The sequence below is a fragment of the Lynx rufus genome, unplaced genomic scaffold (genome assembly GCF_022079265.1).
Source record: "Lynx rufus isolate CCGP_SWC_20201006 ecotype Redwood Valley unplaced genomic scaffold, mLynRuf1.p SCAF_7, whole genome shotgun sequence".
NCBI classification, from domain to species: Eukaryota; Metazoa; Chordata; class Mammalia; order Carnivora; family Felidae; genus Lynx; species Lynx rufus.
The window spans coordinates 57,213,850-57,230,000 of NW_025814889.1; the positions used below are offsets into that span (position 1 = coordinate 57,213,850).

Consider the following 16,151-nt stretch of genomic DNA (forward strand, 5'->3'; position numbering starts at 1 on the left):
GACAAACTCACGTATGAGCAGGAATCAAATAGAACTCTTATATTAACAGACAAATAGACACCTGAGAAAAGAATCCTGGCTAGATTGTTCTCAGAAAGATAACATTAAGGACATGATATTAAGCATCCTTTCATATTACTAACAAATGTACAAGTTCTAGTCAAAAAGAAGAACAGAAGTTTTCTTGGCCAAATGGATTTCTTGTCCAGACAATCCTGGATCTCAGCTCAGGGACCTACTACTTTATATAAATAAGAGCCCAAAGGTAATCTGTGGGCCATCACAGTCCAAGTCAGAAGGTCTTAAAAGAAAATATAAATTAATTTCCTGTAGCACTTAATGAAATAAAAAACTATCAAGATAAACCGCTACAATGGATACCACTTGAAAAAGAGCTGACAGCAGACAAAGTTTCTCTTTAGTGTTGAAAAATTACAAGGCTTCAAACTCCACTAACTGTGCTAAAGTTAAAACACTTCTTCCTGAAGAAAGAGGCTCGGCAGCATTGGAGGGTGTCTTCTTGTCCTGACCTTTAAAAAATAAACTCTTTTCTTTATCATCATTTTATGAGTGTCGATTTCCATACAGTGGTGCCTTTGAAAAGGGTGCCTGCAGGTTAGACTCTAGCTTGCTCAACAAGAAGAGAGACATTTTCCAGTGACAGACTGCACAGATGAACACAGAGTCACAATGCATTAGGAGTAGCCTCCAACAGCAGCGGGAGTGTGAAGGAACAAAACTTAAAAGGGCTCAATTGAAAAGTACCCTTGTTTGTCCTTCAGTGGAACAGCACTTACAAAGCCTCTTCAACATGTACTTTGTCAAAAGGACAGTGAGTAACTAAACAAAAGCAACTCAAACCTCTGCCAATTAAAGTATCTTTAAGCTTTTCCCCTGATCCGTTCACTTTTTATTTTTCCCACCTCATCAAATGTGATTTTAAAACCAGAGTGAATTTCAAAGTGCCCTCTTCTTTGCCCAATTAATGGAATGCTTTGGAATTTTGAATTTAGGAAAGTCAATCTCCATAATTTCCTTATGAGAAATAGTAATTAAAAAGTTGGTAAAATTAGGGGGCAATTCTGAATTTCTATTTCAGCTTGTCTGTTAATGTAATACGGTTCAATTTAGTTTCTAAGGGGCTGCTCAACAGCAGACATTTAAATTATAAGAACAGGCATTGTGATTTATAATGTGAACTCACACATCAAACATGCAATGCCTGTAGGGATGTTCACAAGGCCAAGTATCGTGTAGCAGGGGCCTATCTTTTCCATAGAATAATTGCATTCAATGCTGTAGCACACCACAGATGAAAATATACTATTTATAATATGTACTTTAGGATCCCTAAAATAAGTCCTAAATCAGGGGGAAATTATACCCATTTAGAGGATCTATTGGTTCTATATGTCAACATATTTATAATAAAAATTAAATGGGCGTTAACTAATTATTTCTGGTGGGGAAAAATGCATAAGTAAAGTATCATAGAAGGTGCAATCAACTAAAGTGAATTATTTTCAAAAGATGTACCAAAATGATACATTACAAAACAATATCTATACATATTTGAAAGTATTAAGGGAGGATAGTTCATGACCAACCACTTATATATACTTTCTGTTTCACAAACAGCTAGTTACAAACTTAAAAACTGTCCAACCCAACTCTGCAAATGCTACAAATGGACTTAAATAAATGGTGTTGTTTTGTTTTGTTTTGTTTTGTTGATATTTACCACTGAGGATTTGCACTACATTGCACGGTGTCAGGGTGATATCCACTTAAGTGTTTCCACCTATGAAAACAATCTTTCTCATTGTGTCTGATAGAGACAGAGACATAGATGCAGAGAAAATGAGAATGAAAACCTCAGTATCCCCTTCACATACTGATGGTCTATGGTCTACAGATGACTCAGAGTGAAGGCTTGAAGTATGTCACAACATATACTTTTCCAAGCCTGTACCATTGTTTTTGACTGGTTCTCACAAGAAGAAAACTAACTCTTTTGTGAAGTCTGTACTAAAAGCAATGAACTGTTGCATGTGAAGCAACACTGGGTGATTTTGGTAGTAGGCTGTGCCTTTAGGGTCTTGTAATATAAACTGTGAGTGAAGATTTTCTGAAGTTCAGAAAAAAGAAGTTTGAGTTGTGTAAATAATGACAAAGTCTAGTTCTAGTAGAAATGAAATTTCACAAATAAATGCAGTTTCTTACACACAAGGAGTACACTCATCACGGCACAACAATTTTGGAGGTGTGGGCGTCACACTCTAAGAAGGAAGAACACTGACAGATAAAGATGCTAAATAAAACCAAGCATATGTGGGAGCTGAAAAGGAGGACTGCACGCACACACACACACACACACACACACACACACACGGAATGAAAAAGAAAAAAACATAATGGGGGAGGAAAGGAAGAATAAGTGAACCACATAAAAGAAAGCTAAAATTTTAGAAAATTATGAAACTTTGGCCAGAGGAGCCCTCACTTATATTTCTCTTCAGCACACATTCCCATTTATTGTAGAAATAAGAATATACCAAGTCCTCAAATGCAATGTTAAAATGCCTCTCCTAGATCCATATCGATCACAGTTTGCAACTTTATTTGTATCAATTTAGAATTTTTTTCTTTCTTTTGGAACAGTAATTCTCAAGGTAGAAAATTGCCTAATTTGGGGCGCCTGGGTGGCTCTGTGGGTTAAGCGACTGACTTTGGCTTAGGTCATGATCTCACAGTTTGTGGGTTCGAGCTCTGTGTCAGGGTCTGTGTTGACAGCTTGGAACCTGGAGCCTACTTGGGATTCTGTGTTTCCCTCTCTCTCTTCCCAACCTATGTGCACTCTCTCTCTCTCTCTAAAATAAATAAACATTAAAATAATTAAAAAAAAAAAAAGAAAATTGCCTAACCCTATTTTATTTAGGGAAATTTATATAAATAAAAACCAAAGCAACTACCTCTCCCAGGACTTTTGTAACGATTGAGTTTGTTGTTATTGTTACTGTCAACTACACATCCTAAATTTCCAGAATTTTTCAGGTCCGAATCATATTTTTTCAGTACATAAAAGCATTCTGGGAAAGCAACACTGGGAACTAGATAATGTTTCCAGATGCCTAAAGTACCAATGTTTCTAACCAGCCAAGAGGTGATAATGACAATAAGTGGTGCAATTCCAAGTTCTAGTTATAATTATAAAGTACTTACACGGGCATTACCTCATTTGTTTCCTTCAGCAACCCTCTGATGAAAGTAGCGCAGTTAGCATTGCCAACCGAAGGCAGATATTCATTATATTAACACAATTATTATAGCCACTTAAAAGCAAGAAGATATAATGTTTCCTATGATAAAAATAATAAGGTAGGGGCACCTGGGTAGCTCAGTCGGTTGAGCATCCAACACTTGGTTTTGGCTCAGGTCATGAACTCAGGGTCTTGGGATCAAGCCTTGCATCGGGCTCAGAGCTGGCATGGAGCCTCCTTGAGATTTTCTCTCTCCCTCTACCCCTGGTCACACTCTATGCACATGCTCTCTCTCTCTATTATTATTATTATTATTATTATTATTATTATTAAGAAGAATAAAAAGGTAGATGCTCAGCTTTATGCAGATAAATTCTTATTTAAAACTTAAAAATCCCTCATGAATCCTGAGTTTGGAAATTCTACCCTTGAGGTAACATGCTAGAGTTCTTGGAAGACTGGAGGGAACAGAGAAGGTGTTGAAAGGAATCAGTCATATTTTTTTCACCATTGGCCTCTAACACGAACTGTGTGTGAGTGGGGGCGGAGGAAGGTGGTAGAACAGAAGATCCAAAATTAAGAGGCCCCCATCTTGAGCCTATTATAAGAAATAAGGACTCCCTCTGCAATGCCTACTCTACACACTTAGAAAAGGACGTTGGTCTCCATGAGGCTGACACACTGTTAAAGACCCAGTTATAACTCTGAATTTTGAAAAATTATTCATAGATCAACCCAATTCACTTCTCACTTTGCCTACAGCAGTGGGGGAGAATTATTGTCTACAACCACTAATCCATAGACAATGCCAACATATTTCCCTCGAGAAATGTGAAATGTTGGAGTCATTTAAAAGATTAATGTGAATGTAAAGTTTTCATTATACATGTATCTTAGTTTTGTATCCTGGATCTTATAATACCTAGTTTTTTGACCTAAGACAAAGTTTTCACTTCCAAGTCACAGAAAAAAAAAAAACCTGAAAGTACTGATCTCAAAGATTAAATAATGATAGAGGTACACATATGGGGAGAAGAAGTTTGGAGAAGACAGGACGATGAGACAAATAAGGAGGTCAAGGCAGAGTTTGAGTAGGATACAAAGAAAAGAGAATGTTAAAACCAGACCAAAAAGACAAATGAAACCTAGTCCAATTTCAGGGTAGTGTTAGTTAGCAAAGGCTACAAAATGTCAATTAGTGGTTTGACTGTCACACACAGTTAAAATAAACAATCACCTTTTACGTGTCATGCCCATTAAGAAACAGACAGGCACAGGTAATTAAACTAAGGACTCTTCATTCACATACTATTATAGAAGACAGGAGGTAAATAAACAATAGTGATAATGAGGTAATAAGAACTAACAGAAGTGAGCTAGTGCCAATAGGGTAGCCTAAGCCAAATCCTGACAAAGGTGTTCAGAGAAGGCGTGGAGTCTTAAAAGGTGAACAAAAATTCACTGGGTAGATAAGACAAGGAATGGCATTTCAGGCAGAAGAAACCACATATGAAAAAGTACAGTAGTATTAAAATTACAGTAAAAGCAGTTTGATAAGATAGCACAAGAACTTGTACCTCAGAAAATAGTGAAAAGTAAGGTTAAGGGAAAAAAGGGGTTGAGTCAGATTATATATGGTCTTATGTTCAATGCCAAGTAGTTTGGTGGAGGACAGTAATTTTGTTCCGATTCTAGTTTCTCTGTATAATAAGAACATAAGCAAATTACGAAGCCTCTGTTTTTCATCTAAGATACAAAATAATGTTAACCTGAGAGTTTTTGAGGATTAAATGAGATAGCTCACATAATATCTGGCAGAAGAATCAGATCTTTGTTAAGGTGTTTCATCTCCCATCCCCAAGACACCAATGTCCCCATTGAGTTGAGGAGGTATAAACATCCTTTCAACAAATATTTTGAATATTTACTACATGCACTACCCTCACATTTAAGGAGTTTAACATAGGGGAAGAAACTGACAAATATATGGACAATTATATTACAGTGGAGTTAGGGTAACAATGGAGGCAAATAATAGTACTTTAAAAAGATGACAAAGTTAGGGGCACCTGCGTGGCTGTCAGTTGAGTGTCTGACTTCAGGTTGGGTCATGATCTCCTTGTTCTTGGGACTGAGCCCCACATCGGGCTCACTGCTTTCAGCAAGGAGCCACGATGGATCCTCTGGCCCCCTCTTTCTGCTCCTCCCCCACTTGTGCTCTTGTCTCTCTCAAAAATAAATAAACACTAAAAGAAATGATGACAAAGTTAAAGCAGTGAGTACAAATAACTCATTCTAGCAACTGAACTTGGAGAGAGGAGAAGGAACACACAGAGGTGATGGTAATGAAGAAAAGGTAAGTTTTGCTTCTTGCGTTTCTAGAAGGAAGAGATGCAAATTTGCCTACAAGCTGAAATAGCCGTGGCAAAGACATGTTTAAATTTTTTTTTTTAACGTTTATTTATTTTTGAGACAGAGAGAGACAGAGCATGAACAGGGGAGGGTCAGAGAGAGGGAGACACAGAATCTGAAACAGGCTCCAGGCTCTGAGCTGTCAGCACAGAGCCCGATGCGGGGCTCGAACTCACGGACCGCGAGATCATGACCTGAGCCGAAGTCGGCCACTTAACCGACTGAGCCACCCAGGCGCCCCGGCAAAGACATGTTTAACATAGCATTGATGTTAATATAGAAAAATGAAAAGAAGCAGCCTGCTATAATCTTTGTATGTAAAAGAATTCTATTTCAAGTATAGTATTTAAAGTTCTCCTCAAGGTAAAAGTTATTCTCATCTGCACTGTTAACGACCCAAAGTTTGAATGAAAATCAGGTTGAGAACTTGAGAGCTCAGGACATTTGGGGAAACCTATACTATCTTGGCTTTATTAGGTAAATTAAGATATCAGGTTGCCTTAGATTCAATCAAATTTAATAAACAGTGAAATACTCTTCAATACAATGGTAGTGACATTATTTCTAAAAGACCAAGAAAAAGAGAATAAAGAATGTCAGAATGTATGCTGTAACCGAACAAGACAGGAACCTGAACCTGTAAAATGTGGACTGGATTCTCATTTGGCTTTAACACTGACTTGTTGTGTGATCTCAGGCATATCTCTGCCTCAGTCAGTCTCTGTCTCTCTGTCTCTGTCTCTATCTCTCACAAATGAGGATAGAGTCCTAAAATGTGTCTACATTTTATTCAAATTCTGCATTTCTATTATTCCACAACTATTTTGCTCCCAGACATAATGAAAACTAAAACAAATTTTTATTAAGATACTCTCCAAGGCATTTTTGCTTTAGTACTTTAAACTCAAAACAGTTTAAACTGAGCTGATTTTCAATTAAAACTTTCTGGAGATTTGATCACCACTGAGGCATTAGAAACTTACTTTAGCAGAAAATTATTAAGTAATACTTTATTATCTAATATTTCAAAGGAATTTAGGCACACACGGGCTAAAGAGTAACATTAAACTATTACTGGCAAAATTCCTAATCAGATGAAACACTGTAACTAGTGGTTAACAGCATGGATTATAGTTTAGGTTGACTTCAGTTTGAATAATGCCCCTGACACTTAGTCACACAGTGACATATTTAGTCATGTTTTCTCATCTGAAAATGGAGATAATATGAATATTTACTTCATAAGAGTGGCACTTCCTGAAATTGGGACAACTATACATAGCAGCCTTGGTTATAAGGTTTATATATAAAACCTTATAACCATATAACCATATATAAAAAAATATAAAGATCAAATGAAGGGTTTCATACAAATTCTGAAACACTACAGTTAACACATTATATGGACTTAACACATGTTACATTTTCTCCCACCAATACATCATTATTTAATCAGTTTTGATGCAGATATTATGTCCCATATTATAATATTCAACCTCATTCATTGTTACCCTTAGCCTCTAATAGTTAAAGACTAACTGAGAGAGCTTAGTGACTACCAAGTATAATGCAACTATATTACATAGGCCAGATGTTTTGAGCTGTGAATTTTCTATGAAGTTTGGTACTCCATGTCAGTTAAGAGACAATGGACAAGGAAGTCTCTCATGCCAGAGTTTTGTGAATAATGACAGACAAAAATTCTGATGGAGGAAAAAGATACAAACAAAAACACATTAATACATTTTCTCCTATTTATAACTTTTAAAATATCTTAATTGGTTGAAAAACTAACGTAGCTGGAATAAAAGAGCCATTTTTCCTTCAACTCATAAGCAAATCTAATTTTCTTTCTAACCATGTCACCTCAGTGGCCTCCTTTTATATGACACACCATTCTCTTCTAACTTCTGAATTTTTGTTAGTTTGCTGTTGGCAGGGATAAGGTCAGAAATAATAAAGACTTTCTACTGAAATCTGCTTTCCCCCCTCAATGAGAGGAAGCAAAGGCATGAATATGGCACCCTCATAATGATTTAGCTGGGGCTTAATGAAATTTTCATCACAACCTGCTGTTCATTTTAATGGCCTTTGAAAAACAATGGAAAAAATAGCTTGGGGGAAGAAAGGATTTTTCCGTGGCATATATTTGTGAGCTTAACATTTAGTTCCATTCACCCTATCTCCGGTCCCCTCACCCCCATATTGCTGCTCTCATCACAAAGCTATTACAATGTTTTGTAGTTTTTGAGTATAAGTTTTGCAGTTCTTTTGTTACATTTATTCCCATTTTATTCTTTTGATGCTATGGCACATCACAGAACTATGATCATTTGTACTATATATATATATATATATATATATATATATATACACACACACACACACACACACAGAGTGTCTTCCTAACACTTAGATAATATCACGTCTTGGTATCCACTCTTGTGTCCAACCATAACTTATGATTAATAGAGTATTTAAAGCCGATGTAACTTTCTATTTACTGTTGGGACTTTTACACATCTCGCTGGATATATTTCCCCATTTTTTTCCCTTTTCAGTTAAATAAACATTTGTTGACATTCTATTCCTTTCCTATGATATGATTTTCTGCCTTTCTATAATATTTTTCTAGGTGATTAAGAACATCACTCTATTGAATACATAAATTGCTGCTTGACATATCTCTCAATCGCTGCAGTTACTAAACAAACATTCCTGTCAGGGCAAATTTCCTTATCAATAAAAGTGAGGGCATTTACATTTCTGTGTACCGGAAACACAAACTAGGAATCTTCTATATGTAAACAGAAATGCATTGTAGTGGTCTTGTTCATACATAAAGTATCTTTCTTGAATTCAGGCTTTTACATGTTTGCCATGGTCAATTTATATTACTGCTTCCATAAAGACAATCTCTGCATTTCTCAATGCCTTCATAGTAGTATCTTGAGCTGAGCTTTTAATATATCCGTATGAGGAAAACTGCAAAACAATTGTGGAAAATACAATAATGAAAACAGTATAATATCCACATGTAATAGTGATGTTTCCTCATGTCAGCTCCTGCTGCTGTGGATGCTCTATCTCTGCTCTTTTGCTTGTGTAGCTGTTACTAGATAATATACTTTTCTCTTAAGTCCCAATACCTCAAAATGTTACCTGCTAAGCAAACTGGGAGGCACTGTCTAGGGTCTTCTTTCCTTTGGGGAATTATTCACTTGGATCTGGCCTGTCATTTACCTCCAAAATAAGGGTCTATGCAACTACTTAGAAGCCAACATGACACCCTGGAGAAATACCAAGGTCATATACCAAATTTCCAGGGAGAACATCATCTCAAGTACACTCTCCTCCCACAAAAATACTTTGTAATCCAATATATAGCACTGCCCTGGTAGTTCTTCCTAGACCTTACACCTGGGCCACAAACGTATCTTAAAGAAAAATTAAAAATTGACATGGGAGGGAAACACTTCCCAACTCATTCTATGAATCCAGCATTATCTTGCTAGAAAAATCAGACAAAACATTACATTAAAAAAAAAAACAGTAACAGCAACTCTAGACCAATATGACTCATGAACATAGATGAAAAAATCCTCAATGAAGTATCGACAAATTGAATCCATTAATATAGATATTATAAATCACAACTAAGTGGAATTTACTCCAAGTTTGCAAGGTTGGTTCAACATTCAAAAATCATATCACATGAACATGTTAAAGAAGCTAGAGTGTATTGTGCTGAGCAAAATAAGTCCATCAGAGAGAGACAAATGCCATATGATCTCATTCATATGTGGAATTTAAGAAACAAAACAAATGAGTAAAGGGGAAAAAAGAGAGAAAACCAAACCAAGAAACAGACTCTTAACTATAGAGAACAAACTGATGGTTACCAGAGGGGAGACCAGTGTGGGGGTGGGTGGGTGAAATAGGTGATGGGGATTAAGGAGTACACTTGTGATAAGGGATACGGGGGTGGCTCAGTGGATTAAGCAACAGACTTTGGTTCAGGTCATGATCTCACAGGCTCGTGAGTTCCTGCCTGGTGTCGGGCTCTGGGCTGACAGCTCAGAGCCTGGAGCCTGCTTCATATTCTGTATCTCCCTCTCTCTCTGCCCCTCCCCCAATCTCTCTCTCTCAAAAATTAATAAACATAAAAAAAGGAGCACACTTGTGATAAGCACCCAATGTTGTATAGAAATGTTGAATCACTATATTGTACAACTGAAAGTAATATTACACTGTATGTCAACTAACTGGAATTTTTTTTTCAATTAACTGGAACTTAAATAAAATCTTAAAAAATAAATCATCTAAATAGATGAAAAAAATTGACAAGTTTTAATAACCATTCATGGTAACAACTCTCAGCAAACTAGAAGAAGAAGGGAATTCCCTCAACTTGATAAAGAATATCTACATAAAACCACAGCTAATATATTTAATGATACCTAGAAGCCTTCTCCTTACAACCAAGAACAAGGCAAGGATGTCCCATTTTACCACTCTTATTCAACACTGTACTGGAAGCCAGCTAATGCAGTAAGACAAGAAAATGATATAGAAAGTATACATGCTGGGAAGGAAGAAATACAACTGTCTTCATTCACAGATAACATTATTGTCTATATGGAAACTTTAAAGAATAAACAAAACTCCCGGAGATAATAACTAAATAAAGCAAGGTCACAGGATACAAGGTTAATATTCAAGATCCAATTGCTTCCCTTTATACCAGCAATGAACAGTTAGAATTTGAAATTAAACATACAATATAGAGGCACCTGGATGGCTCAACTCGTCAAGCATCCAACTTCAACTCAGGCCATGATCTCACTATTTGTGAGTTTGAGCCCCATGTCTGGCTCTGTGCTGACAGCTCAGAGCCTGGAGCCTGCTTCAGATTCCATGTCTCCCTCTCTCTTTGCCCCTCCCCTGCTCACACTCTGTCTCTGTCTCTGTCTCTGTCTCTCTCTCCCTTAAAAATAAATGTTAAACAAATAAATAAAAATACATAATGAAAATACTGTGTATAAGCGTAACAAAATATGTAAAAGATCTACATGCAGAAAACTATGAAACTGAAAATAAATCAAAGAAAATCTTAATCGAGAAATATTTTTGTATTCATGGATAGAAAGATTGAACACTGTTAAAATACCAATTCTTCCAACTTCCCAGGAAGTAATTCTGTAGATGGCAAGACCAGTTCTAAAGTCTACAGGGAAAGGCAAAAGACCCAGAATAACTAACACAGTACTGAAGTAAAAGAACAAAGTCGGAGGACTGACACTTCTCAACTTTGAAGTCATAGTTATTAAGACAGCAAGGTATTGGCAAAAGAATAGACAAATTGATCAATGGAACAGACTATAGAGGGCAGAAGTAAACCCACACAAATACATTCAACTTAACTTTGGTGACGGAACTAAGGAAATTCTGTGGAGATATGATATTCTCTTCAACAAATGGAGCTAGAACAATTGGACATCTACATGCAAAAATACAAACTAGACAGAGAACTTAAACCTTTTACAAAAAGTAACTCAAAGCAGATCATGGAACTAAATTGTAAAATGCAAAACTACATAACTTGTAGAAAATAACAGAGGAGAAAATTTAAATGACATTAGGTTAGGCAACATACATTTAGCTATAGCATCAAAAGTATGATCCTTGCAAGACAAGAGGTAAGTTCAACTTGATGAAAATTAAAAAATTTTGCTCTACAAAAGAAAATGTTAAAAGAAAAAAAAAGAAGCTAGCTAAAACCGGGAATCAAATATTTGCAAAACAGATACCTGATATAGGACCTGTATCCAAAATACACAAAGAATTCTTTAAACTGAACAATTAAAAAAAAAAAACACCTCAATTAATAAACTAGCAAAAGATGTAAACATACACAAAGAAGATATACAGATGGCAAATACACATATGAAAAGATGCTCCACATCATATGTCATCATGAAACTACAAATGAAAATGATGAGATGCCACCACAAACCAATCTGAATGGATAAAATCCAAAGAACTGACAATATCAAATGCTGGTGGGGTATGGAGCAACAAGAACTTACATCCGTTGCTGCTGGGAATGCAGTCTCACAACCACTTTGCAAGATGGTTTGGCAGTTTCTTATAAAAGCTAAGCATAATCTTACCATACATTTCAACAATCACATTCCTAGATGTTTACCTAGTTGAGCTGAAAACTTATATCCACACAAAAACCTTCACATAATACTTATAGAAGCTTTACTCTTAACAACCAAAAACTGGAAACTAAGATGTCCATTGATAGGTGAATAGATAAACAAACTGTGGTACATTCATACAATGGAATTTTATTCAGGGCTAAAAAGAAATGAGCCATGAACAGATATGACGGAACCTTAAATGCACATTGATATGTGAAGGAAGCCAGTTTGAAAGATACATACTGTATGATTCCAATTGTACGGCAGTCTAGAAAAGGCAAAACTACAGAGATAGTAGAAAGATCAGAGATTGCCTAGAATTCTGGGGAGAGAGGGAGGAAGGAATAAATAAAGCACAGGGGATTTTTAAGGTTATCAAACTGTTCTGAATGATACTATAATGGTGGACAAGTGACAAAATACATTTGTCAAAACATGTCAGAAATGTACAATACAAAGATTGAACCTTGATGTAAGAAGATTCTACAAGGTAATTTAAAAATTTGGGAGATAGCAGGAAAAACCACAGAAAGAATTTAATGGTATTAAAAATGCTTGGAAAAACCTCACTGAATGAGGTAGAGGAAAGATTACCTAAGTAATTTTTGAAATGAATGGCATCTGTAAAACTAAAGGCAAAGGAATTGCACATAAGTACTATACTCTATTTATAAGGATGTTTCCCATGGCAGTATCAGTTAAAAATTCTGATACTGTTATACATATACATGGGAGTTGAACAATAAGCAAATGGATGGTGGATGGTAGGTTCTGGGTTACTCACAGTTGGGATGGGAATGGAAGCATCCATAAGGAATAAGGCTGGAATGATCCATGTGGAAATGGATTACAGTTGCATACATTAGTAAGAACTCATGTTTAGCTTAATATATAGACAGTTAGACATAGAAATATTTATAGATATGTATGTATAAAGGTTAGCACGCACACATATATTTCTTTGGTCTGTCAGATAAAAGGCCCTAAAGGCAAGGACACCTTGGTAGCAAGGAACACACTTTGTGTCCAGATCTGGCTTTCTAATACCATTCTCCAATAAAAGAAACCAGGGCTTCTTTGAGAAATGGCTGATTCCAGAACCAGGGCATGTAATACCCAAATGATTCTGCAGCACCTTACAGTTCCAGAAAGTCAAGACGTGCTCAAGAAAAAAAAAATCCCACAATCCCACAATCACCGTGATATGTCAACGTGACACAGCGGTCAATAGAAAGAGTTTCCAATGGCCAAAGCTGAAACAAGTTGAGCAACAAAATAAAGTAGAATTGGATTATAAGTCCAAGTATAAAATATCCATGCTGTCCATACTTAGATAAATAAATGATTGAATGAATAAATGATGGAGAAAAGATAAATCTCTCATGCAGAAGAATTCCAAATTAATTATGTAGATACTGTACTCTAAAGAGGGGGAACACAACTCCCTACTCTTTAAATGTGGGTTGCACACAGCATCTCCCTTCCAAAGACTAGGGTATGGAAAGGGGGCAGGAAGGGTAGCTTTATAGTGGAAACACCCGACAAACACTGTTTATCAGCCAGGTGATCAAGGTCAACATCAAATTCATAAATCAAATAGAGAGTAAGTACCTTTGATATTATGTGACAAAAATGGTACTTTACCTTATGATTTTCCTCCCCAAACATATAACCCTAGTTCAATCAAGAGAAAACCACCAGACACTTTGAATAGAGGGATATTCTACATTATACCTGCACAGTATTCCTCAAAACTTTCAAGGTTATCAAAAACAAAAACAGCCTGAGAAACTGTCACTGCCAAAGGGAGCCCAGGGAGACATGACAACTGAATGTAACATGTTATCCTTGATGACATCCTAGAACAGATAAAGCATACTGGTGAAAACTAATAAAATACGAATAAACTGTGGACTCTAGTTAATGATAATGTATCACAACCTAAAAGATACAAAATAATTTTAAAAGCATAAAATTGATCATGCAAAACGAACAGAATATGTGAAACTAAAGATTAAAGAGAATTGCATCATAAGGATAAGAGTTGTTGTATCAGAAAGCTACTAATGTAAGCAATTTTTATTTTCCTTTTAATTTTTATGTGTTTTTAAACACTTCTTAAATAAGAAGATAGTATTTTTAATATCAAGAAAAATTCCATCACATTAAAAAAATTGTCTAGGTCCTCCTCAAAACCCCATTTTTATCTCCACATGGATGAAAGCCAAAAGTCTTTGGCTGACTAGATTATCTCTAAAACTCTTTCCAACTGTAAGATCATGTGAATTACATAAATTATAACTAAAATCCATGTCCCAGCTATGCATCTGGTAGGAACCCAGAAATATTTAATTACCATATGACTCCCAAATATACTGGTTAACATACATTTTGTGCCATATATACTCATAATTTGCCAGTGTCCTAACAACAGACTAGAAATGAGCCCAACTCAGTGTTACAGAGTATAAATGCAGTATATTTTTGGTGTAAAATATGTCTTTTTATGTCACTATTTTTTGTTTGTTTTAAATTTCCATCTGACTCTTAAGTAGAAGGCATGCTCTTGTGTGCAATGTGGCATCCGTGCTTAGGAAGAATACAGGTTTAAATAGGAGTTAGTGAACATCTAGAACATAAAGGGTGACTATCAGTTATACATAAACTGTGTAATTGGCATCGGTTGTTTTATTTGTTTGTTTGCTTGAATTTTACTTCATGTGCATATCACCCATTGGCTACTACCAGTAACTATTAAAGAGATTTAGAAGATGAAATCTTAAAAGAAAGGCATCATGGAAGCTGAACAAAATGGGAACTTCAGCATAGCTAACAGAGAATAATCAATGATTTTAAAATATACAATAGGCCTAAACCATATTAATTTTGGAACAGACTGAACTAAGGTAATATACGATGCATTCATGAATAAAGATTATAAAATTTAATAAAGTTGTGAAATGGCCTTGGGGACAAAAACTGGAGATGAACAAACCAGCCTGCAGATATTTGGGGTTGTAGGCGGTGCCTATTCCGGGCTCCGCTTTCACATTCTATTCTTGAATCTTTAAGTTTTACTAAACCACAATTTACCCATGTGTGAAAGTAAGGAAGACATCATAACAGAAATTAATGATTTAAAACACTGGGACAAACTGAAATATTTCTGGAAAAAATATCTATCCATCTTCATAGCATTAGGTTTCCATTTCGTACAATTTAACTTTGAGTATAAGTAAAAAAAAAAAAAAAAAAACAGAACTAGAAGTTAAAACCCAACTCTTGAAATCAGGAGATGGCAGCAACTTTGCTTTCTCTGCTAACCTTTACCTTCTGGCTCATTTTTGATGAGCTCTTCCATTTTCCTCTGTTTCAAGGTGTCAACAACGTCAGCTAAGCTGCCTTTGCGCCGTTCGGGAGTTCCCAGGGCCGTGCTCGACAAGGACTCACCACTCTGCCTCCCACCTTCTTCTGCTTTCTGAGGTGAGGTAGATGAGTTGTGTGGGGCAAATGAAGACATAACTTTATTGCCATCAACTTCCTGAAAGAGAAAGCAAAGGAAAAAAATTTTAATTCTGGAAGCTTTATTTTTTTTAATTGGTTAGGTGGCTTGGGGCGCCTGGGTGGCGCAGTCGGTTGGGCGTCCGACTTCAGCCAGGTCACGATCTCGCGGTCCGTGAGTTCGAGCCCCGCGTCAGGCTCTGGGCTGATGGCTCAGAGCCTGGAGCCTGTTTCCGATTCTGTGTCTCCCTCTCTCTCTGCCCCTCCCCCGTTCATGCTCTGTCTCTCTCTGTCCCAAAAATAAAATAAACATTGAAAAAAAATTTTTTTTTTAAAAAAAAATTGGTTAGGTGGCTTATTTAGCTAAAGCATGAAAAAGCAAAACTTCATTCTGCAAGACTAAAAGAAAGAAAGAAATTAAAAAAAAAAAAGAATGCATTAACTTTACAGGCTCATACAGTGCGAGTCAAAGATCAATTCACAGAAGAAATAAAAATATGGAGATTCTCTGCCTTAAGACTGAAAACAAATGGGAAAAAAAGCCTTACACAAAGCCTGTATTGATTACATGTATTTTCCTGCTTTGAAAGTCTTAGATTTTCCTATGAACATCAAATGCACAAGTCATCTGTCCTAAACATCCTCATGATATTGCAATATTTAAATAAGTAACATCATGCACTTCAAATTTCATTTTAAATATCTGCCTCTTCTTGATGGTGCTCCTAATTAAAGTAGGGTCCTTTTTTAGTTCTCCACCTCCCTCTCA

At 36.1% G+C, this 16,151-nt stretch overlaps 1 protein-coding gene across 6 annotated transcripts in view; it reads right to left on the reverse strand.

The window, feature by feature from the left end:
- Positions 1-16,151, reverse strand: part of SOX5 (SRY-box transcription factor 5) — a 351,471-nt gene that overhangs the window by 289,970 nt on the left and 45,350 nt on the right. For 5 of the 6 annotated variants that reach the window (XM_047066167.1, XM_047066166.1, XM_047066168.1 and 2 more), the window contains exon 2: positions 15,212-15,422. In XM_047066167.1, the coding sequence (XP_046922123.1) occupies positions 15,212-15,422 (211 nt within the window). Of the gene's footprint in view, positions 1-15,205; positions 15,423-16,151 lie in introns of all 6 variants that reach the window. The other variant, XM_047066164.1, reaches the window with a different exon arrangement.